Raw genomic sequence first — 25377 nt, 5'->3', positions numbered from 1 at the left:
ACAAACATAGATATCTATAATATACTTCACCTTTCCCCAAACTCCAGATATGTGGTAATCAATTAAAAGATGATCAATGATAGCTTTTTTTGGCCTTTTGTCTTTTTTTTAAGTGGCAGAAAATTCTATTGTACAAGCAGAGAAAGATTATTAAATATTAAGCTAGAAGTTTATTTTATTCATTAAGATATCCATCATTTTATCATTTTTATTTAAATCGAATGTGATTTTAGGATGATCAGTGTTTTCAAACTCCTCAGAACTATTTAGGCTGAATATTAATGGGAAAGGAGAGAAGATACTAGTTCTCTGGTCCTCCTACACTGACTAATAGCACCTTTTAAAATTTAAACCTTGAGTGTAGAACAGTGAAATAAAATACCACATACACAATTATAAATACACATGTATATGTATATATGGATGGGGGCAGCTGGGTGGTACAGTAGATAGAGTGACAGTCCTGAAGTCAGTAAGACTCATCTTCTAGCAAGATGACCCTAGGATAGTCGCTTAATCCTATTTGCTTCAGTTTCTTCATCTGTAAAATGAGCTGGAGCAGGAAATGGTACATCATTTTGGTGTCTTTGCCAGGAAAGCCTCAAAGGGGTCATGAAGTGTCAGAAATGACTAAATAATAATAACCTCAACAAAATGTGTATACAAATATACATACACAGACATGTATGTGTGTATATATATGTGTATCTATATTATACCAGTGTCATGCACATATGTAACAATGATATACATTACACACACACACACACGCACACACACAACTCAAATGTTATAGACAGGAAAATTCAAGGAAGAGAATAGAAGATAAAGGTGCTTTCTTTCTTGTGATGAAAAGTTGAGCTCTTTGAGCCATTCAGCAAGTGAGATACAATCACTTATTAACTCAGCAGAGATCTAGTTCAGAGTTTATTGAACAATCTTGACAGTTTTCTTGTTTACTACTTCCCCAGCCAAACCCTCTGCCATTAAGGAAATGATATTAAAAGATTCTTTCTTTATGCTCTGAGTAGGCAATGTGGGTTTTTATGTGTAAAAGTCTATCATATATGAAATACAATCTGTGTGTGAAGAGAAAATCACTCTCTATCAATATGTATATAAAATTCCACTGAGCGTCTTAACATCTGAGGTGTCATTGTATGGGAACATGTACTCTGGTGCAGTTCACAGATTTAGTGCTCATACCAGATTTCCTAAGTTCCTTCATTACTGCCTTCAAAACTGCAGAGCATTCAGGCATTGCTTCCCATTTACTACCAGTAAAAAGTATGTTATCCTTAGCAGTATTATACTACTACTGGCAGGTAGAATGTGAGTTTGTTTTAAGAAAATAGGATCTGTTTTATTATCGTAAACAGCTCCAACTAGTAAAGGTCAGATTTCTCTTTGAATGATTGCAATAATCTGTGAAATACTTTTATAAGTCATCAGAGATCCAGTAACTGTAGGTGCCTGTTTAGTTGTAAATGTTAAAACATTCACAAATTATCCCTTCAACTTCTGTGATCCAAAAATCAATCAGGGGTCATGGGGTTCCACAGAATTGTTCTGCTTTTTCTTACCACTATAATTTAATAATACATTTACAGATGCTGTTTAAACATTAAGCATAGATTGTTTTGTCAATAAAGTTAAGCAGACACATGACAGAAAAGCAAGGAAAGCATGTAGAAAAAGTTGTACCATGTAAGAAGTACTGTGTAATATGTTTGTTATTCAACAAGAAAATGAAAGTGAGGTCTAATAAACCTTCCTTATCTGGGAATTATCCAGGGATAGAGCAAGTGCACAAAAAGTAATTTTGTTAAGCAGGTGATCTTAGGTTTTGTATCCTTAGGAACTTGTATAACTCAAATTTGAGTTAGGTTTTTCTAACCGTACAATGGAGTTAACAGGTGCGATATTTTTTAAAAAAGAAGAAAATAGAGAAAATAGCCCCAAATACATTTTATTTAATTTTTTCCATGGAGTCTTAGCTAATTGTTATGCCTTTCACCTTGAATGTCAATTGTAATAATAACATTATGTTTACAGTCTCTTGCTCTGTGCTTAGATTACAGCAATCAGTAATGCTCACTAGATAAAATGCTGTCTAGTTACTCATAAAAAAATATTGAAATCAGTCAAAAAATGTTTAGCTTGCATATTGCCTGAGACAGTCCTGGAGAGCTGCCAGAAACCAAGGTATTATTAGAAAAGCTGAGCAAATAGCTCGCAGGGAGAAGAGCTGTGAATTTAGAAACCATCAGGTATTGTCATGTCAGAGAATCTTAGGAGTTCATCATAAGACACTGCTTTTGTCTGCAGATTTTAAAATTTCCAGTAAAACAATCCTCTTTGAAAATGGTTTCATAGCCAGTTAAAGTGTACTCTGTTGTCTACTTTTACATCACATGTTTATACAGGGGCTTTTCTCTGCTGTGCAGATCACTTCATTAATACTGTGAAGCACCTGAAGACCCCTTATCCCAAAATGGTCGGTGTTCCCAAACCGTGGTAGATGGAGAATTAGTCTCCTTTTTTGTCCCTGGGGCCTTACATCCTAAGTGCAAAGGAAGAATTTGAGAGATAAGAAACAGATTTATTTGTCTACAGCATCATCTAACTGCTTCTTATCTTCAGCTGAGTTATCTCTGCTGCCTTCTAGAACTTCTAATGAAGATATCCCAAGACAACAGACCTCTGAATGGGCAGAATGAGCTTCTTCAATTATTAGAACACCTTCAGAAATCATTAGAGCACATTCATACATCAAGTATTCCCAGAGTTAGCAGGGGCCGAGAGAGATAGATTTCAATTAATCAGGAGACTGATTCACTCTGTGTCATGTATGTTGAAAGTAAGCATGATCCCAGTTAAGTTAAGGTGAAAGTCAAAGGACTATGTGGTGTGATATGCACTTAACATATATAGGTCATTATATTTTTATACTGCCTTTTATAACTCACTAGTCATTATATTGGTTATTTACAACATATCATTTGTCTTCCTAATTACAAATATTCACTCTCTTCCTTTTATTTGCATTCTGCTAGAATTTGACTGTATTTGCTGAAGAGAATATTACAAGTGTTAGTGAAGAGAGCCATCATATTTCAAGAAGGAAGAGATAAATTAGGGTTGAGGAGAGCCCACTTACAGAGACTGATTATTGGCCATTCTGAGCCCTTAGTAACAAAGTCTCTTTTCAGATCTGTGGGCAAATATATAATTCAAAAACAGCCTAAGGGAAGGAGCTGTGGTAGCTGTTGAAAAGTCCAGTGGGTGGGGAGCAAGGAGACCTGAGTTCTAGTCTTGAATATATTGTTAAATTTATGATGCAGTAAATCACTTAAATTGTTTCCAGTTCCTAATCTGTAAAATGGCAAGATCTGTAAAGTCCTCTCCAAGTCCAAATCCTCTGTTTGTACATAATTTGGGGAAAGGTGGAAATAACTACCAGGAGAAGGGATGGTAAATAAAATTATTAGGATGAAACTTGGTGATACCTGACATTCATAATAGCTTACATTTGTATGGTATTTTAAGGTCTGCAAAGCATTTTACAGATATTTTATTTTACTCCCACAACGATTATGAGAGGTTAAGTGCTATTATTAGTTTCATTTTACAGAAGAGGAAACTTAGGTAGATATTTGTTCAGTATCTTCCCCGTGGTGATACAGGCAGTTAAGTGTCTGACACCGAATTTGCACTTAGGTCTTCCTGACTCTGATTTGAGTACTCTACCACCTAGCTGCCCTGGTGACTGAACCTAATCTAGGTTGCCTAGGAGCAAAAACAGTCAATTCCTTGAATGCTAGAAGATCAACAGGAAAATCGATTTTAAAAATACTTTTCTACATTTCAAATAAGCAAATCGTTGACTGTTGAACATATGCTTTATGAAATTAAATATCACAGGACATGAAAAAACATGTCATATCATTTTAAACTTGCTAATAAACATAAATCAGTTGCTCTTTTAGCAGCTTGCTATATGTCTTTGTGAGAAGAGCATGACAGATAATGGGTTTGGTATTTCCAAAGTTATTGTGTAGCAAAATTTGTTTTTTCCTCAGGCATTCAGTCTTTTTCTACAGTAATTTTGTACCTGACAAACTTTTTTCATCAATGCATTAATAATCTATAACTAATGGGTTGTCAAGTGTCAGATAAGATTAAAAGACTATTTAAATGTTATACATTTTCTCCTTTGCATAAGTTTTATAGGTCAGAAAAATAACTTTTTAAGTTTCATTTAAAAAAAAATTGGCTCAACTCCAAGTTGAAGGAAGGGCTTGATGACGTTACACAGGTTCTACATGTAGGAGCATATTCTAAGCTCACACCATGTGAATCAAAGGGACAAACAGCTCCATTGCCTTTTATAAACACATTTCAGTACTAAAATGTTACTATTTTTCTTTTGAAAAGAAATTTGTCTTAGGGGAAACAGCCCTAGCAGAAAGGGGAATTCACTGTTTCTTAGCAAGTCAGGTTTAGGTCTATTCTTGTCAAATCTGTCTGAAGTATGTTTACATATAGTTTGCCTTTCTGGTATTTTCTGCTTGCACAGACCTGATCTCCACCTATTTTGTGTCAACAGTTGCTGGGGCTGGTATATAGTGATTAACCATTGAGAACTGAAGCACCAACAAGCTGAAAACCATGCCCTCAGAGACCCTCTCTCTCACTTCCATCATAAACTTGCTTCAGGCTGTGCCTACATAAAACAAACTGCATTTTTGAGTGGTTAAAAAGTCAGACTGAAATATTAAAAATGGGGCAAATGTTGCCTCCTTGTTGGATAAAACAATTTTCTCTTCTCAAAAATGAAATGGAGCCAGAGGCATAGGGGAAGGAAGTGTCTGTGAGGGCCAGGGCTGTGCTGGCTCTAGCCCAGGATGCTCCTGTTTAAATGAGCTTTGGCTTTCTGGAGTAATTTAGGATTTTTTTTAGGGGTGAAATGAGACCATTTATAAAAACACCAGTTACCTTTGCTTAAAAATGAGGCAGTCTGAAATAATGCCCAACAAACAGAGTGATGTCCCACCCCATGGTTAGGCACAACAGCTGAGATCTTGTTTGTCTCAAATATTATTTCCATCTTTTGGTGTTGAGTTCATATGTGTATGACCCAGAGGTCTGACCAGTCTTTTAAATCTATTATACTTCCGCTCTAATTAAAAAAAAATCCTGAAGTAATCAGGAAGAAAACAAAACCCTTTCTTTCCTCATCCTATCAATAGTCAGGTTTTGTTTTCCTTCTATAGTCCCCATCCCCTTAACTAAAGGTGACAAAGAGAATAATAGTCTGAAAATATGAGATTGTATGAATGGGGAAAAGGACAACTGTTTATTTTCCTGAGGCATGCTTACCCTTTTACTTCAGGGTATCTAAGAAATTATTTACCCTAAGGACTAAATTTAATTCTAATAACCCTAGAGTGATTTTAATCTCTTTTCAAAAGTGGTATTAAGCTTAATATTGATTTTTTTAAAAAAATCAGTAGTTTCTAAAAATAGTGTTCTTTGAGAATTAAAATTATAAACACTGAATGAAATTTTTGAAATCTCCCTTGAAAGGAAAAAAATTGCTTATATTCAAACACATCCTATTCAAGAACATTGGTTCAAATCTAGACTAGACTAATGAGCTATAGTTGGTTGCTACAGGGAAGTTGTTTGTTAGTCCTAGGAAATGGGCTGCTAGATAGACTGCAGTGCCTACTTCCCCAACACCACATCTGTCTGATCCATTTCTTGGGTCCTTGTCGACACAAGAGTTATAACAACAAAAGTTAAGTCTTATAGAAAAGAGAAGAGAGAATGAGGAAAAAGCTAAGAGTCTGGAAAAGGGGATGAGGAATGCACCCTGGCTGTGTATTCAGGAATGGTAGGATGGAGATATATTTGAAGAGAAGATAGAAAGATCACATCTGCCTAGAGAACCGGGGAGATGTATTTTCATTGCCAAATACTGCTTGTATGTCATCTTCACTAGGAAGAGAAAATGATGAGTATGGTGCAATGGAAAGGGTGCTATCTATGGAGTCTGAGAGCTTGGGTTCAAATCCTTTTCTATTTTATGTCCTTGGGCCAGTCACTTGACCTTCCTAGACCTCAAATTCTTCATCTGTAAAATGTGAATGGGATGGGGTGAGGGAGAGGACTAGATGACCTCTAGGTCCCTTCTAGCTCTAGATATGATCTTATATGTTATTTTGAAATGTAAAAGGAAGAGTCAGGCTATTATACCAACTTGCCTTCATTGACAAAATATCAACTGTAAAAAGTAACAATTTGTATATCACTGTACATTTTGCAAAAGTTTCTGTTGAAACCTATAACTATTCTGATAGCATGCTCATGTCCCATTCTACCTTTAGAAATAAAAATATTAATTAAATAGTTATCTCCTAAGTTGTATTCAATGGAACCAAAGTGCTCTAGGAAATATATCTTAAGGGTCTTTGAAAAAAATTGATATTAGTTATAATTATACAGAGATAGGAGGAGCCAGAAGGTTCTCTTTTCCTAGGGTCTGAGAAAAGAATGGTACAAATTGGGAAGTGAATCTGGTTGAGGTGAAGGATTGCAGAGCAATATTTCTAATAAAAGGGGCAGACCTATCATCTTTGGTTACTGCGCAGGGTACAAAGGGCACCAGATTGCCATCTGTTCCAGCCAAGAGATCAAGATCAAGATAGTGGCCACTGTGAGACAAAAGTTTTTTGCCTTGAGTCAAAAAAGAACTATCTTGGCTGAACTTGAGAGAACAGCCTTGCAGAAAGGTAGACACTGGGTACCCTGAGAATAAATGTAGAAACTGTAGCTCTAAAGAAGTGAGGAATGTGTAGCACTGAAAAGGAGTTCTTAGGTTGTAGATCTAGGAGAGGATCTCAGGGAATATGTAGTCTAAACTTCTCATTTTGAAGATGGGGAAATTGAAGCCCAGAGAGGTTAAGTGAATTTCCTAAGATCACACAGTTAATTGGCAAGGCTGGAATTAGAATATAATCCTAAATCTAAATACAGGACTTTGATTTAATTTTGGGGGAAAAAAACCCCTCCCCATGTATGGGCTTAGTAACTATCTTTTGCAAATCAACAAGCCCATGAGGCCAGAGGCTTCTTAAGCAACAGTGCTATTTTGGGGCCTATCAAAAATACTTGTTATACATGTGGGTAATTATCAGGAGTAAAGTAGGCTAAACTTATTCTGTTTTGCTTCAAAATATACCTGGCCCACCCTCTTCTGGATGTTTATACTTCCAGGAAATCCTACCTATATTTATGGATTTTCAATATATTCAGCCCTAAAGTATCTCAAAGCCAAATTGGTTCAGGAAATTGTCTTCTAGGGAATAAGTAGCTAGTATTAGGAGCCAATCAAATAAACATTTCACATCTCTGCCATAGCTTCTTAATTCCTGAGATTTTTGTTTTTCTATGGTCAGCTTCTAACTACAGTACTGAAGAATGATAAATCAAGTTATTGACAAATGAATCCAATAGATACCCCCTTTCACTGGAAGTGTAGTCAGATGTCAGCACTCTGGTTTTCAGATGTCTTAGACAATGAATGGCCGAATGACCACTTTGAGGGGAGGCTTTGTAGGGGAAATTCTTGGTCAGTTTCTGGACTAGATGAATGTAATGGACACTTCCAGCTCTTAAATCCTGTGATTCTTTGAAAAGGAAGAAACAGAACTTCCTAATGCTTTGAGAGAAAAAAAGAAAGAATGTATGGAGGTGGGGAGAGGCCATGGCAAATGATTTTTTAAAAGAAAATAACCATGGCAAAATAGAGAGACAACATATTGAAGCTGAGCAGTCTGAGGAGCTTTATCTCAATTGGCCAAAATAGATAGAATCTCTTTCTTGGCTAGATTGAGTTTAACTGAGAGGCAATGTGTTTTGGCAGAAGCAGCTTGGAATCGGACAAGCTAGGCTTGTATCCTAGTTCATCAGATGGTAGCCCTATGACTTTAGGCAAAACTTGGCAAGCATCAGTTTCCTTACCTGTAAAATGAGGACAATCCATACTCAAATAGCCTGCCTCACAGGATTGTTGCTTTGTAAGCTTCAAAGGGCTATAAAAATGGGAACAATCATTTAGTCAGGGAAGTTATATCTCTGACTGGATAGACACAGAGGCCTTTACTTGAGAGAGAAAGGTAGAAGATAGATGTGCTTGTGATTCTGACAACAGGTTTTGACTAGGCTTGTGAAACTTTGTTATGGAGTCAAGACACTTGAATTCAAATCTAGATCCTGTCACTATTAGTTATGTGGCATAAGACAGGCATACTTTGAAAACATTGGTATTTTACATCTCTTGGGCTCCAATCTGTAGGGGAAAGGCATTGGACCAGATGGTGTCTGAAATTCCTTCTTAGTTTAGCATATTATGAATCTAACAGATTAACAATTAATAAGTTAAGGAGATGGATATTATTTTAGTCTGTATTATAAAAGAGAACATGTATAGAAGGAGGGAAGGTAATAGACCAGACATAACCTGGAGTATTGGGTTCAGCTCTAGGTACCACATTATGAGACACATTGATAAGCTAAACAGAAGCCAGAGAAGATTACCAGGGTGGTTAAAGTCATACCATGTGATCATTTGGAGAAACTGAGGGTGTTTACCCTGGAAGATAAAGCTTAGCTGAGCCAGAATGATAGCTGTCTTCAAGAATTTTCAGTTATATAGAAAAGGGATTAGATTTACTCTGGTTGGTCACAGAGGAAATAACTAAGAATAATGATTCAAACCTCAGATTTACACCTGGTATAAAGAGAAAAAAAAGTTGAGAATTCATATTCTTGAGTAAAATGGGCTGCCCTGGGAGGTGATGGCTTTCTTCTCCTTAAAAGTCTTCAAGGAAAGCCTAAATACCCATTCACATATGCTTTAGAAAGAATTTTTGTTTGTTTGGGTTAGAGTCCATTTAACAAATTAGCATTTGGGATCCTTTCCAGTTCTATAATCACTCCCCCACGTCCATTTCACACCCAGGGTACCTTCTTTAAAAGAGCTCCCATGGATCATGGATTATACAGTTCCTTGGAACTGGAAGGGGCATGTTGATCATCTCCAAGAGATCTCTTTTTAGATATGAGGAAGATGAGAGCACTAGACCTAGAGACAAAAAGATGATTCTTTCTCAGACTTTTATACACACTGTGTGACCCTAGGTAAGCCATTTCTGGAACTCATTTTCCTCATCTCAGAAAGAAGGGTCTGGCTTCAGGGAAATGCAAGACCCTTTCCAGTTTTAAATCTATGATTCAATCTGAATTAGTAGAAAAACAAGAATAAAACTCTGACTCACAGCCCAAGGCACAGTATATTGTACCATGCTGCCAAAATTGGAAGAAGATCACATGAGATAACATATGTAAAGCACTTTGAAAACCTTAAAGGCAGTCAGGTGGCACAGCAGATAGAGCACTGACTCTGGAGTCAGGAAGACCTGAGCTCAAATCTAGCCTCACACTTAGTCACTTAGCCTTTCTCTGCCTCAGTGAACTCAACAATAAAATGGGGATAACAATAGCACCTACCTTGAAGAGTTATTATGAGGATTATTTACATAAAATATTTGTAAAGGACTTAGCACAGTGCCTGGTCAAGAATAGCCTCTTAAAATTTTTATTCTCTTTCTCTATATAATGTTAGAGATTATGATGATGATGATGATGATGAAGAGAATGATATTCCTTGACTGTTGTGTTAATAACATTTGACTATCTAAAAATGAATTATATGTTTCACAGAAAAGAAGACCCACACATGCTTGACAGTTCTTAAGTAGAATGCATGTACTTAAGCAAATTTTACATATAATTACTTAATATAGCCACTTCAGAGAAGCCATTTTAAAAAATACTATCTTCCTGTGAAAGTTACATTTGGTATAGGCCTGATGGGGCAACTTTTGTCTTTTTGCCATAAGTCTTTCCCTTAAAATTTAGAAGATAAATCCAGACTTTGTTTACACATAAGAAAAATGAGATCTGGAGACAAAATTTAAAAGTTCATTGGTAATTTCTATACAGGCTGAAACGGATGAATAGAGAGTGAAATTACTTTTCAGCATTCTTAAGGCTTAAGATAGAGCTGAAAAATCAGGGGACAAATTTGTTTTTCAGAACACAGAGTCTGAAACAGTAGGGACTCACAGGTTGGGTTATGCAAGTTAGTAGCATATATTAGCAAACAGTGGTAATTAGTAGCAGAATACTACTCTGCTGTATAAATAAGCAGACAAAAAACACAAGGGGAACTAAGTTTTGAGAAACTGGAGGATAGACTCAGGGGAACCCTCCAGCATGAGAGAGGTTTGTATGGTACAAGGAAAGACTTTGAGTGTCAGAGAGAGTCTAATTAGAGGGAGACCTCCTAGTTGAGAAAATATAGTAAACCATTTTGAATAGATTCAGAGCTTCTGGTTGTCATGTGACGTCTTATAGAGCATAGTGGAAGCCTGGTCTCTCGCCCTTTTCCATGCTTCTATTTTTCACTTTTATTGGTTGTGGAATATTTTCTATATGAACATACTTCCTACTTAATGCATTAGAAACCTTGTTTTATGTATATCAAAGAGTCTTTTTAAGTAGGGGTTACCTATATTTAACCTAGTGCTACGTTCATGTCTCTAGGGGGTAAATATTAGGAAATTATGGAAACTATGAAAAATAAATGGTTCTGCTTAAGCAAAATCTTGTCCCATTGTGTTAAAAAATTAAGGCATCTATCTTGCTTGTTATTGTGTGTATTAAATATTATTTAGTTCAACAAACATTTATTAAGCCTTTAATACATTCAGAGCATTGTGTTAGATACTAAGGTCTAGCATATATTAGGTTCTTAATAAATGTTTATTTGGTATTTAAGAAATTTACATCAGACATGATGCTTACCTTCATGGAGCTTAGAGTCAAATAAGGAGACAAAGCATGTAGGTAGAGAATTACAATATAATAATGATACATAATATGCCAGTGGGAAAGGCAGTAGATGTAGTGGAGGTGCTGGACTTGTAGTCAGGAAGGCTGAAAGTCAAATCCCATCTCTGGCACTTCCTAGTTATGTCAATTACCTTCTCCTAATCTTGGTTTTCTCACCTGTAAAATGGAAATAATAATGCCTCTTGTATCTCACAAGGTAATTGTGAAGCTCAAAGGAGATTGTACATTAAGCAGCAGAATTAATCTCAGTTATTATATAGTGCTTCATAAAACTTAGAGCACTCTGTAAATTCCAGTCATTATTATTACTGTTATTGTTATGTTTATAAAAACTAAGTACTCTGCTATGTCCTGGGGGAAGGTCCTTATAAATATTGGAGATCAAGGAAGACCAGAAGGCAGTGTGGTGCAGTGGAAGGAATACTCGCTTGGAAATAAAAGGATCTGAATTCAAATTCCCTCTCTGACACAATTTGTATAACCTTGGATGAATCACTCAGGGTCTTTAGGCCTTAGTTTCCCTCTCTTTTTCCAGATCCAGAGCTATGAACTTCTTGGAGAAGGTGGTATATGATCATAAGGTCATAGATTTAGAACTGGAAGGGACCTTGGAGGCCACTGAATCCAATCTCATTTTCAGATCAGGCAACTGAGGCCCAAGGATGGTTAAGTGATGTGGAGGGTCATGTAGCCAATAAGGTGGGGGCAGCTACATGGCATAGTGCAGAGTGTCAGGCCTGGAATCAGAAAGACCTAAGTTCAAATCTGGCCTCAGACACTTAATAACTGTGTGACCCTGGGCAAATCACTTAACCCTGTATGCCTCAGTTTATTCACCTGTAAAATGAACTGAAGAAGGAAAAATGGCAAACCACTCCAGTGTCTTTGCCAAGAAAACCCCAAATGGGGTCACAAAGAGCTGGACAGGACTGAAATGACTCAAAAACAACCACAGCAACAGCAACAACAAATAGGCAATAAGAGCTTCAGGCAATATTCAAACCTAGCCCTTTCTGACCACAAGTCTAGTGCTCTGTCCATTAAGCCATATTACCTATTTAAAATGGCCTTTGAAGAGAAGAAGCCAACAAGTGAAAAAGAGGAGAGAAAAGAGAAAGAGAGGCAGAAGAGGCAAAACACTGACCATATTCATGAAAATGTTTGGTTGGATCATATAGCATATGTTGGGCAGTAAGGGAGATGCCATTGAACTGTGAAGCACCTTGAAGGCCAAAGAGAGGGGCTTTAATAGTTATTCTGGGTACAGTGAGGAGCCATTGAAGAGTGAATGGAGCAGAGACATGGAGATAGCCATGGAGAATGTTGATTCCTCTAGCAAAAGTATGAAAGATGGATTAGAAGGCAAAGAGTAAACCCTTTAGGAAGCTATTACTCTAGTCTAAGTGGATGATCATGAGGACACAAATGAAGGTGGTAAAGGTAGAAATAGATGAAGGTGAGGATGAATGTAAAAGACATTCTAGAGGTAGATTTAAGAGGACTTGGTAAATGATTGAATATGAGAAGTGAGGGAAAGGGAAGGGTCAAAGATGTCATGAATTTGACATTGAGATATGAGGGGAATGGTGGTGCCACTGATAGAAATAGTGATATTATAACGATAGAACAGGTTTGGGAGGGGAGGGAATAACCTCAATTTTGGACATGTTGAGTTTGAGAGTCCCATGAGACTCAGGTACAGATTTCATTAGGCAATTAGAGGGGTTGGTGATACAGACTCAGAGATCACTACACACAGAGGTGGTAATTGAAGTCATGGAAGTAAATGAGGTTGCTAAAGGAGACAGTGTAGAGAGTCACTAACAGAGAGCTAAGGACAAAACCTTGGGTCTTATTATTTTATTTAAATATTTTCTACAAAAACAGAATTCAGTATTTTATTACCCAGTTAACAGTGTCCAAAATATTAATACATTGTGCTAAAGAATCTTCAATGTCACACTTCACATAGTTCTTTTTTTTTCTTATTTGGAACCTACATATAATTATTTTTGCTAAAAGTATTACTTGAGTATGCTTTTAAGATAAAATTTCTTCCATAATTGTAAATGAGTTTATTATATACACTTCCTATGAGTGCTTTTTACCCACTCTCGCCTCTGATTCTAAGTGGGGGTGACCAGAGAGAGCAGAGAAGCATTGTTAAAGTGGGACCTCACTATTCAAAAATAAGAGCTAGCCTGATTTCCTATATGGGAAAAAATATACTGATTAGTAGGCTTCTTAAGAGCAAAATAACATTTTAAAACCTTACTTTCAAGTAAGCTTTAGGGAATGCATAACCTACATATAATCGCATAGTCAAAGAGTTAAGGTTTCAAAACCCTAAATGCATAGCAGTGTAGGTATTTTAAAAATGGCTGCATCAAATGTGTCAGTAGTTATCAGTTGTCTTACTGAACGTCTTATATGTAGCCAATTTTCTTCATTGTCTGACATAACTCCAGGCTCTTCTATGATAATTTGATAAATACTTGATTCCATTAATGCCAGAGAAGTAAAACTGAACTTGAAGGAAAATCTTATGTCTGTTTGATGGGCTTGCTATAATCTGAGTAAATTCTAATACTGTGTTTCTGAAGTGGGTGGGTAGTAGAGCATGTCTTCTTTCCCCCTTTCCCTCCCTGTTGTCTTCCTTTTGTTGTGTCCCACCCCCATCCCCTGGTATACTTTCTCTCCCCCCAAATCTCCCTCCAGCATTGTCAGTGATGTATTACAATCTTGGAACTATTTGTAGTTTGTAGGATGTTAGGAAGCTAGAAATATTGCCAAAAACATGATTTCATAAGGTTTGACTTGAGATTGAGTCAACTTTCTTGAGTGTCTTGAAACTCTTATTTCACAAAGAAAGGGAGTACAGAAAACTTGGATGCCAATGATTGTCAGTTATGAGTCATTAAGTTTAATAACTAACTTTAAAATAAAAAGGGTGTTTTTAATAACTCCAGCGGAAGTTTTTGAGGCTTATTTCTTGTTTTAGGGGAAGAGAATATTTGTATTTGGTGCAAGAATGAAAACTCCCTAAAGATTGTCATGTTTGTATTTGTTTTAGTATTGACTAAAACATATAGTATTACTTTCTGAAATCTTACTTTAATATTTACACATCATTTTAATGGCCTTAATTTTCTTAATTTTGTTGTTAGAAAATTATTTTCATTCTTATGGCATGGAAAGAATGTGTTTTCTTAGATTTCATAAGCCCAGAATCAGCAGGTATGTTAGGATGTGTTTCAAAATTATTGAAATGTTGGGTTTTTTTGGGATTTCATATCACCAATACTGATGGAATGCCTTCCCCACCAACATCCCACCTCCTCTCTCTCTCTCTCTCTCTCTCTCTCCCTCCTCCCTTTCTCTCTGTCTGTTTCTCTGTCTCTCTCTTCCTCTGTCTCTCTCCCTCTCCCCTGCCCTCTCTCTTTCATATTTATGTGAAATTAACAAGGAATAGCATGAAGTCTTCTGAGAACCTGGAGACTGGGAATGTTGGGAATGTTTTTTTTTCCTACAGAAAGTTGAATTCGTAACATAGAATACACCAAATAAAAATGTATCTTAAAAAAAGTTTGGAGGAAATTTATTAAGAAGCCAACTTAGCCTGTTGGTGATCATGATAACAAAACAAAACTATATCTACAACCCAATAAAACAATTCATTTGCAAAGCAGAAAAACATAATTCTCTTATCATCATCAGAGAGGACCAGAAGGACCTCAAAGGGTCATGAGAAGAGGTATGAAAAGAATAGATGCTTGTGAAACATGTCACCTGTCATGGAACAGAAAACCAGGAATATGTATCTGTGGTTGACTGTGTAACCAAGGTCTAATACTGTTCTCTTAATTGTTTAGTCAATGAAAATAGTACCCTGATCCCTGCTTCTTCTCCAAAGAAGCAAAAGTTAGGTATCCAAGCAATGGATATGAGTGCAACAAAATAGGTAGTATGAACCAGAAACCAAAGGTCAAGTGCACCTACATCCTTGGGTCTTGATTAGAAAATTATGCACATGATCAAAGACAGAAATTTTTTAAAAGAGGTATTGAATGAGCACTGGGAAAAAAATTAAAGCAGTAACTCAGGTGGCTCTCTATTTACTTCAAAGATCAAACACAAGATGTCCGCAAAGTCTTAGTACAGTTTTAAACTTTAATAGCTTTTGGAAGTCCTGTATAAAGCACTGTTTGGCACTGAAATCCTGGCCCCAATCTACCCTTCTTTTCAGTTTAAAATATAAATACATTGTGTATAGGGACTATTTCATTCTTTATATCTGTTATCCAAAGCATCTAGTGTGATGCCTGGAACATAGTAGGTGCTTATTACTGATTTATTATTCAAATATTATTCTCTTTCACATATACTCTAACATAGCAAAATTGGTCTTCTTGTTGCTTCCTCCCCTCCTTCCTTCCTTCCTTCCTTCCTTCCTTCCTTCCTTCCTTCCTTCCTTCCCTCCTTCCCTATCTTACCCAGACTGGATATGCAGCAGCCATTCCTTGAAAGTTTTGACCTGCTTTCTTTCCAACCTAGGTCAGTTTATCCCTCCTTAGGCAGCTTAATGGATCACTGCTCCAGGGGCCCATCATATTATATTAGTGCCAGATTTAGTGTGAACACTTGATTAGCTTTAGCTCCATTGAAGCTCAGAACTCCCAGACTTAAGCAATCCACAACTTCAGCCTCCCAGGTTGCAGGGATTTCAGGCATACACTATCATGCTAGGTCTTCTGCTTGTTTCTTTTCCATGATATTCCATGTCCCTTTTCCATGCCTTTGTATTGGCTGTCCCCCATGCCTCTTCCCCTCTACTTCTCAGAAACTCTAGAGTACTTCAAGAATTAGTTCAAGCAGCATTTTCTAAATTCCTGTTTCCCAGAGCTGCTAGTGCCTACCCTTCCCAATTACTTTTTATAGTGTGTATACATGTATGTATGTGTGTATGTTACAATTGAATGCATGTGTTATGAATGTGTGTTATATATACATATGTGTTGTCTTCCCCAGATAGGTTGTAAGCTCCTTGAAGGCAGGGACCAAAAAAAATCTCTATTGTGTTTGTATCCTTATTGCCTATTACATTGCTTGATGCATAGTATTAATAAATGCTTACTGATTGATCTGAGGCCAACTCTGAGACCACTATACCTCTCTTACCTAGAATTTTCTGCTGTTTAAAGTCCAATTCTTTTCCCTTTAATATGCCAACTAAGAGGGGTATTTTACCAATATCTTATCCTTGTCTATTTTTTTTTCCTTCAGAAGGTATTAAATCTGAGATCTTTGAGATCTTATCCAATTTACAACCTTCAAATTCCTTCAAAGCAGAGACTATGGAATTTTTTCATCTTTATAACAACTGACATTCATATAGTACTCTGAGTACTTCACATACATTCTGTTATTTGAGCCCCATAACAAAATAAAGTATTATTCACAATTTAATAGATCAGAAAAACTGAGGCTCAGAGATATTAATGGATTTATTCATGGTCATCCAGCTGGGATGTGTCAGAGGCACGATCTGAATCTAATTCCTCCTGACTCCAACTCCAGCAATCTATCCATTAAGCCAAATATACTATCTTTTAAGCCTTTTGTATCTCTACCTAACACAGAATAAACAACAACAACACACACACAATTATGTTAAATGATAACTAAGTAAAGAGGATCATATCTAAACCTACTTTGACATGGAGTGAATTTGTAAAAACCAACTGATTTGTTCTTTATGCATTTTGTTTGATTTTGTGTGGAAGGGAATCTGAACCATGATAGTAGAGAGGGAAACAAATTCTTCTATATTTCAAAATTTTCTTCTGTTTAGAGAATCTAATTCTTTTATATCATTTGTCCCAATTTCACAAAGTAAGTTAGATTTTTTAAAGTGAAAATACATTTTGTGGGTATTATTGTTTTTTAGGAAGCCCATCTTGACATTCAAGTTATTCAGTATGTGAATAGCTGGTTCACAGTTTGCCAAAGAAGCCTGCTTTTAGAGCATTTGACTGGTTCTGGCTACTCACTATGTCACTGTCCACTGTGAACTTTAAGAAAAATTGTTCATGTCCATAGGCACTTTATAAACATGGCAGCCTCTTTAAACAAAACTAACTAGTTCCGAGTTTTAGGAACTGGAGTAAGTTGAGATTAACTTATGACCATCAACTATAAAATCTATGAAATAAATGTTCTTGGATTTTTTTTCTTTATGTGGAACTTCAAGAAGAGAAAGGTGCTATGGGAAATTCAGACTCAGAGTGGCTAACATTTTTATGTATATGTGTCTATAAATTAACTAATCACACTTTTGTTCCAACTATTACTTTATTGCATAATCAATAGTGGGGGTCACTTCATAGTCCTCTATTTTCTTCCATCAATAAACAGAGATTACTACTGGGTTCATAGGACAAAATGTCTTCATATGTATGGGTACCAATGTGTTTAAACATCTTTGAGCAGCTTTAAGATTTTACACACACACACACACACACACACATCTATATAGTTTTTAAAAGATGTTCTGTTGAGTTTTCCCCTCCCCCAAGGACAAGGAGGCATATTAATTTGTTGGTGTTTATTAACTAACATTAATTAGGCTCATAGAAAACTTTGAGAAAGTTTCTTGTTCAGTTTTCAGAAAATTTGTGGTAACAGAGTCTACCCCAATGCAAAGGAAAGCATTCTGTTACAAAGGCAGGGAGGATGAGACAGAAGGTTAAAGGGCATTTTGGAAACAAACAGCTGGACCAGTTTATTTAAACAGATACAGGGATGGGGAGCTGACCTCAATTTGACTTCTAGTGGGAGGAGCAAGAATGTCATTTTATTACTTTGCCCAGAAGGAAAATGTTTTTGTATATGTATTCACCCTGAAGCCCTCTAAACCCATAGCTGTATTATAGCAGTACTTGAGTATAAACAGTACCTATGAAAATGTTTAAGAAACTGTGCATTAAATAGGTTAATTCTTATGATTGTTGTGAAATGGATCTAGGGATCCTGTGGTTTTATTTAATGGATTCACATCTGAAACAAATCTGTTTCCTATATTTGTTTAATTATTGGTCTTTTTTTTTTTTAAAGAAACCAGGCAATTGATCAAGTAATGATGTATTCATATAAGTATAGATATTATAATTATTTGTATTTGTCAATATTGTATTACATTAAAGACATTTAAAGAATTTTCAGATTTTAAGTGAAATATTTCTAAACTAAGATGCTCAGTTGAAGAACAATTACAAAAGCTTTCTTTGCTAAAATGATCACGTGAGCATAAGTATGTATCTGTGTGTGTACTTCAAATATGGCAGAGTGTATTTTATGTCAGATCTGTGAATCATATGAGTTTAGAACTTGTATTAAATTGAAGTTATATTAATTGAAGATTGAATGCAAATACTATTAATGGGAAAGACAGTGGGAAAATGAGATTTGAGGGTGGTTATATCAGTTGGATAGAAAGCTAAGGAGGGCCACCATGGTGATGAGGATGGGCCAATCCCAATTAGTTCAAACTATTTTCACCCATATTCAGCTGATCCAAAAGGAGACAAATATGTGAATGCAAAAACTGGAAAAAAAATTCAGGTAATTTATCCTGTTGATGGGTAGTACCAACTTTATCATATACATCTTTATAATAAATCATTAGGCTATCACTGTGAAATGGATATATTCATAAATGTTTCCTACCTAACACACAGAAACATTTCTAGGATTAATTATATGAAAACCAATTGATCAATCAATAAAATCTGCCCAGTGCTATAAGCATAGTATAGATAGGAGGTATATAAATCATCACTACAAATTACACTTATTAAACATTTGCTATGGATGATTGTGGGCCAAGTAATGTATTAAGTAAATCCTGTAAACAAGATTCCTGCCCTCTAGAAGCTTATATGGTATCAACAATGCCACAGAGAGGTTATTTCTTAACTGTATTACTTTTGTTAGTGACTATGAAAATTGCTTTTGCTGTATTTAGAGTATTAATATTAAATAATTTTCTAATTGGTCATGCACCTAAGATAGCTAATGAAAAAGCAGATTTCCCCCCCATTTTAATTAGTTATTTCACATGGTGTTTGTGCTACACCTGTGCTTATAATGAGAATGGAGAATTAATCTAACCTTCTGCTCACATGATTCCAATTTTCATGGTTTATACAAGATAATGATAAACTGATTTCCAACACAATTTGTTGTAGATCTATGTTTTAAATATTTTTATTAGCAGTTCAAGAACAATATTTACAAGAATTGATACAATATGTATTGCCCGTCAAGTAGTTTGTCCTACCAAAACATTACATTTTAGTTAGATTTCATTCTCATTTTTATTTTAATTACTTTTCAGAAAATAAAGGAACATAAAAAATCCAGGATACTTGGAAACTATAAGTGTCGTGGAGTATGAATTTCTACTTTAAGAAACATATGTTCATTCGATGTAATGGCTCTCTATTTAGGTACCCATTTGCTCTTGTGAGATGGACAGATTATGAATAGCAGAATTACAGACTGGAATTCATACTGGACTATGGTGGCAGCTTTAATTATTAATAGTGCATTATTAAACTTTTCATTGTATATTTTTATGTGCTGCTCATTTTTTATGTATTCAAAACTGTGTTCAGAATTGAAAGCATTTACTATTTCAGAATCCAATATATCTTGTTCATTCCTTGAATTTTTAATTTTTATTACATTTAGTTAGCACTCCAAAAGTACCTTAAGAGTTAACATGTCACTATTATAACCTTGGCGAGCAAATTTTAACCACTTTTTATTTTGAAATAACTAGCCATTTTTTCTGCTAGTACAATAATTATGTTATAACAAGATGTTTGTTATAAATTTTCTGCACTAGTGGGAGAAAGCAGGATTATAAGTTCAATTACTGTATAGCTGTGACCTTGCCTTGACCTCAGACTTTGCATAAAGAGCAAAAAAAAAAAAAAACCCAAGAAATCTCTTCAAGGAATGCATTTCTCTGAAGTCCCCAGCAGTGTGAGTTAGTGGTGATAAAACTCCAGACATTCTCTCATTTGATGGTGTTCTGCCATCTCAGTTCATTATCTTAATAGTGGGCATTAAAATAGAATTAGGTTTGCAAGAGGTAGGGAAGGTTTTGATAAAAATTGTAAAAGGAGGCCAGAGAACATAAGATAGAAATGTCACTAATTAGGAGAGGTAACAGATGCCCTTATGAACATCTCCCTATCTAGACCAATTTTTCCCCCTCTGAATTGAAAAGAGTGGTGGCTAGCATTGTTTCCTGAAAACTCTGCTAATTCCCCCATGAAAAGATGAAATGGAAGTGTCCAACTGTGGTAAAAGCAGGCAAACATAAATCAACTCAGAAACCCCAAGCCTGTATGCTCAAAGGTCACTAGGGGTTATAGGTTTTGCAGCATTTGAAACTGCACATAGACTAGTCAAGGGAACCAAATCCTAGCCTTGGCCATAGCTGAATTCTTTTCTTTCTCCTTTAAATACAAAACAAAGCGACAAAAACATGCAATAATGATTCACTTTACTCTTTTGTTACAGGTTTATTAATGCTAGAAGAAGAATAGTTCAGCCCATGATAGACCAGTCCAATCGAGCAGGCAAGTCCCCCATAGTAACTGTATTCAAGTCACGCAAGCGAAAGCCATCCTCAAGCCATTCACCGGGAGGTCCATTACCTGGTAAATAAACTGGGAATGAGTGCTGGGAGTGATTGACAATTAAAATTAAACCAGTCTCGTTTCATAACAACACTAATCAATTTAACATCATTAAAATATTTGGAGGAAAAAAAAGCAAATAGAGAAAAGTAACGATTAAATTATATGCTCAGTTACAGGATTCTTTGTACACATTCAATATATTAATGTTATTTTTTTTTTGAGTTTTCCTTCCCAGCTCTTTCTGCTACTATGACCACTCCCTGGTGCATGGCTTGGTGTGGAATTGCTGTAAACTTTATTACCTGTCAAAAGGGCAAAGGGGTCAGGATCGCTTGTGGGACTCAGTAAAGTTCAAAGACATTCAATGAGGTAGAGCTTCATGTGCTTAATAACCCAAGGCAGTTTACTTCTGAAGCCAGCTTTTAATGTGCGGTTAAAATGTAGAATTCAGGTAGTGGTACAAATACAAGGTTCTGGGTTCTCTAGCCTTATTCATCCATTCTCTGGGGTTTAAGGTGTGTCTGTGTGTGGTTTTTGTTTTGTTTTGTTGTTATTTTTCTCAAGCTATTTATATTAGAAGCTTAAAATACCAATACTGCTTTGAGATCTTGGCTTCTAGAGCTAAACATCTAGGAATCATCTTCATTCTAGGATTTGTTTTATTATTATGAGAAAGTAGTAAGATCAACAAAGAACACATTTACTGAAGTTGGTGTTGGTTGTACACTTTCTTTAAAAATGCTGTCTCTCTCTTTTCAATAGAGCAGCCTCTGAAAGTATGTTAAGTATCACTTTGGGCCAAAACATGTCTATTCATGTTCATACATTTTGGACTTTTTTTTTCAGCCCCTATGTATGATCACCAGATTAAAATCCAAACAGAAAGTTTCTAAAAATCTTGCTGCCACTAGAACCTTGACACTTTAGTCCTAGCAGTCTGATACAGTATTGCAAGGAGAATTTTATTTTAACCCAGTTTTGAAGTTATGCTTTTACAATAAGCAAAAATTCCATTTGGTATATTCTCTCTCTCCCCCTTCGCTCTCTCTCTCTCTCCTCTGCCTTTCTCTCTCTCTCTCTTTCTCTCCCTTTCAATGAAAACTGGTTGTAACTATGTTCTACATTTTTATAGTAAGTCAAGGAACACCTTATAACCCAGATGGACAACCAATGGGAGGTTTCGTAATGGATGGTCAGCAACACATGGGCATCAGAGCACCAGGTAAGAAGTATGTTGTGTTACTGTTGTTGTTGCTACTCTGGTTTGTAAGTGCTACCCCTTCATCAGCACAGGTAAAACCACTGCCATCTCTTGCTGTTATCTCAAGCTGCCTGCCTTGCCTTGCCTGTCCTCTATGCACCTAAGAAGAGGAATCGAGGATCTTTACACCCTGAAGATCTTAACTTTTTTCTGCCCTCTGGAATCTGTATTTTTAAAGGGTCTTTTGGCACTATCTGTTGACTTTGCTCATTTTCTGGCCTCTTCTTGGATTTTTATCTCCCTTCTAGGACCTATGAGTGGAATGGGCATGAATATGGGCATGGAGGGGCAGTGGCACTACATGTAACCTTCATCTAGTTAACCAATCGAAAAGCAAGGGGGAAGTAAGTACAAATGGGGGAGGGGTCTTCGTTCTCACTTTGTTCTAGGTGTATTTTTCTTCTTTCATTCTTTCATCTTCTCCTTGCCCATTGCTTTTATGCTTGTTCATTCCTTTCCATTAAACTCCTCGTTTCTTGCTTCCTCCATTGTCTTCTCGGTTTTGATCAAGCTTTTAAGCTCATAGATACTGTGTATGATGTACATTTACCCTGTGTGTTGCTATTATACAGTACTGACCACATGACCAAACAAGAAACAGTCAGGAGGAGGTGGGGGGGGGGGGCGAGTTGTCATAGCAACAGACTGATTTGCAAAATGTAAGCAGTCTGCAGCAGTGCAAAGAGAGGAAAAAGCATGTCCCCAAAGTGTCATAAATCTGTCTAACCACAGTTGATGCATGAGTTACATTTCTACACTAACCTGCAAGACACCGAAAAGCTAAACAGAGACTTCTTTTGGGGTAAAACAAACACAAGCTTCGCTTAAGGTCGTTAAGGCATATTTTGCAATTCATTCAACCAAACTTTTCCTTTTTAAAAAACATTTTTTTTAGTTTATTCCTCTTTGTCTGTCCATCATAATGGGATTACGTGTGGCAATGGAAAAAAGGGAGAATACAAAATAGAGGTGTGCACAGCAGGCTATGGAGCTTAGCCCGGGCTAATTGACTATATCCAAATTAAGTATGCCATCACTTGCAGTGTGACAAATGGATTTGACTTATTCAGTATACAAAAATAGAGATCATTAATGCAATCTTCAGTGGCAGGCCTAGTGAAGTAAGCCTAGGAAAAACTGCCCCAGATTCATGCTCTTGTCTTTTTTAGAGGAGAGAAAATGCATTATAGCATTTCTTGTTCAGACCAGTAAAACTGTTTTGAACACCAAGGCTCTTGTTCAATTCCTAAATTATCCCTAATAGTGTTGCTTTTTCTGCTTTGTTTCTGGAATTATAAGCAGTTATTTCATAGCCTTGGTTATGTCTTTGATTATATTAACGTAGTATTTGAAATCACTAGTTAGGCCAAGTGCAATTTATACTGGTATTCTATGGGCATGAGTCAAAAAAAAGTTTTAACAATTAGCTGTGAAAACATTCCATTGAACTCTGGAATGCAACAGTCTTATTACCTCATCATGGAAATTTCTAGCTTAGTTAATTTAAATATTGTTTCTTAGTTTCTGGGTCAATTAAATTTAAATGATGTATTTTATGCTTCGTGACCAATTAAATTAATAGGTTATTACAAAAAATATTATCATCTTTTTTGATTAAAGAGCTGTGGGTACAGTATATTTTATAAGCAATTTTCATTAGTTCAAAAATGTTCCTTTAGGCTAGATTAAGCAGCCAGTCATTGCTAGAGCCTGGAGACCTGATTCAAAGGTGTTCATAGCATTCACAGTGCACTATTACTTAGAACTAAAGCCAATTGAACCTACTTAGCAATAGCGTTATGCCTTTCACCCTTGATGATTATGGAGCTTATAGCTCTCAGAAACAATACACCTGTCAGTTTCCATCAACTATAGCAATCCATGCAGAAGACAAGAGGCCCCCACAAAGCAAGAGGGTTATTGTTTTAGGGCCAGTTTTTCTTATTGTTCTCAAAATCATTTCAGGGTGGACTGAATTTTGTGTTGAGTATTTTTTTTTCCTTTGGACCTAAGTAATCACAAAGAAGGAATTAATTGATAACTCTCATTGATTTTATGTGTTAAAAATACAGTTTAATGTAACAATTACACTTAATAATCCTATCCATTTCAGCTCCATGTGAATTGCTTACTGAACAATGTAATGTATTCATCGTATAGACTGTTTGAATGGCTAAAAGTGCCTCTTCTCACTGGATGTGAAATAAGAGTGTTTTCTAAGTAAATAAAAACTCATCAGGTTAACCTGACATCACAAGATACTGTGCTATGATAATAGAGGCAACATTATACAAAAGTAGTAAAAGCAAAAGTTTATGTTGGGTATTCTTTTCTCTTGTTACATTTTTCTCAAAAGGAAGCCTTTACTATTTTAAAATCATGTTTTTCTGTTGATTTTTGGGTGTTCTTGTAATGTTGAATCCAAAAATCCAAAGTTGATTTTTCACAAGATTTTTTTGTTGGTTTCTTTCTCTCTTCCTTTCTTTTTATTTCTACAGGGCTGCAAAGTATGCCAGGGGAGTATGTAGCTCGGGGTGGTCCAATGGGTGTGAGTATGGGACAGCCAAGTTATACCCAACCCCAGATGCCCCCACATCCTGCTCAGCTGCGTCATGGGCCCCCCATGCATACCTACATTCCTGGACACCCTCACCACCCAACAGTGATGATGCATGGAGGACCATCCCACCCTGGAATGCCAATGTCAGCATCAAGCCCCACAGTGCTTAATACAGGAGACCCAACAATGAGTGGACAAGTCATGGACATACATGCTCAGTAGCTTAAGGAAATATGCATTGTCTGCAACCGTGACAGATTTCAAATATCGTTTTTCTGCATTGACTGTGGAGTTCCATTCTTGGCATCTACTGTGGACCAAGGAGCATCCCTAATTCTTCATAGGGACCCTTAAAAAAGCAGGAAACACCAACCGAAGTCAACTTTGGGGACATGCTAAATAACTATATAAGACATTAAGAGAACAAAGAGTGAAATATTGTAAATGCTATTATACTGTTATCCATATTACGTTGTTTCTTATAGATTTTTTAAAAAAAAATGTGAAATTTTTCCACACTATGTGTGTTGTTTCCATAGCTCTTCACTTCCTCCAGAAGCCTCCTTACATTAAAAGCCTTACAGTTATCCTGCAAATGACAGAAAGGTCTTATTTGCAGGATTTTTAGAGCATTAAAATAACTATATCAGGCAGAAGAATCTTTCTTCCAGCCTAGGATTTCAGCCATTCGCGTGCTCTCTCCTCTCTCCTCTCTTCTCTCTTCTCTCTTCTCTCTTCTCTCTCTTCTCTTCTCTTCTCTTCTCTTCTCTTCTCTTCTCTTCTCTTCTCTTCTCTTCTCTTCTCTTCTCTTCTCTCTCTCTCTCTCTCTCTCTCTCTCTCTCTCTCTCTCTCTCTCTCTC

General features: G+C 36.2%; 1 protein-coding gene across 5 annotated transcripts in view; it reads left to right on the top strand.

The window, feature by feature from the left end:
- The window catches only part of MEIS1 (Meis homeobox 1), a 160649-nt gene extending 135611 nt beyond the window's left edge, over positions 1 to 25038 (top strand). For 2 of the 5 annotated variants that reach the window (XM_069068946.1, XM_069068948.1), the window contains exons 10-12: positions 20575 to 20714; positions 21829 to 21918; positions 24456 to 25038. In XM_069068946.1, the coding sequence (XP_068925047.1) occupies positions 20575 to 20714; positions 21829 to 21918; positions 24456 to 24739 (514 nt within the window). In that variant the 3' untranslated portion in view covers positions 24740 to 25038. Of the gene's footprint in view, positions 1 to 20574; positions 20715 to 21828; positions 21919 to 22205; positions 22302 to 24455 lie in introns of all 5 variants that reach the window. The other 3 variants (XM_069068950.1, XM_069068949.1, XM_069068947.1) reach the window with 3 other exon arrangements.
- The last annotated feature ends 339 nt before the right edge of the window (positions 25039 to 25377 follow it).

Source organism: Petaurus breviceps, unplaced genomic scaffold (genome assembly GCF_028583685.1).
Source record: "Petaurus breviceps papuanus isolate PSGF00001 unplaced genomic scaffold, PetGlider_PUasm1.0 90775, whole genome shotgun sequence".
In the NCBI taxonomy this organism is placed as follows: Eukaryota; Metazoa; Chordata; class Mammalia; order Diprotodontia; family Petauridae; genus Petaurus; species Petaurus breviceps.
This window is presented reverse-complemented; position numbering and strand designations above follow the sequence as displayed.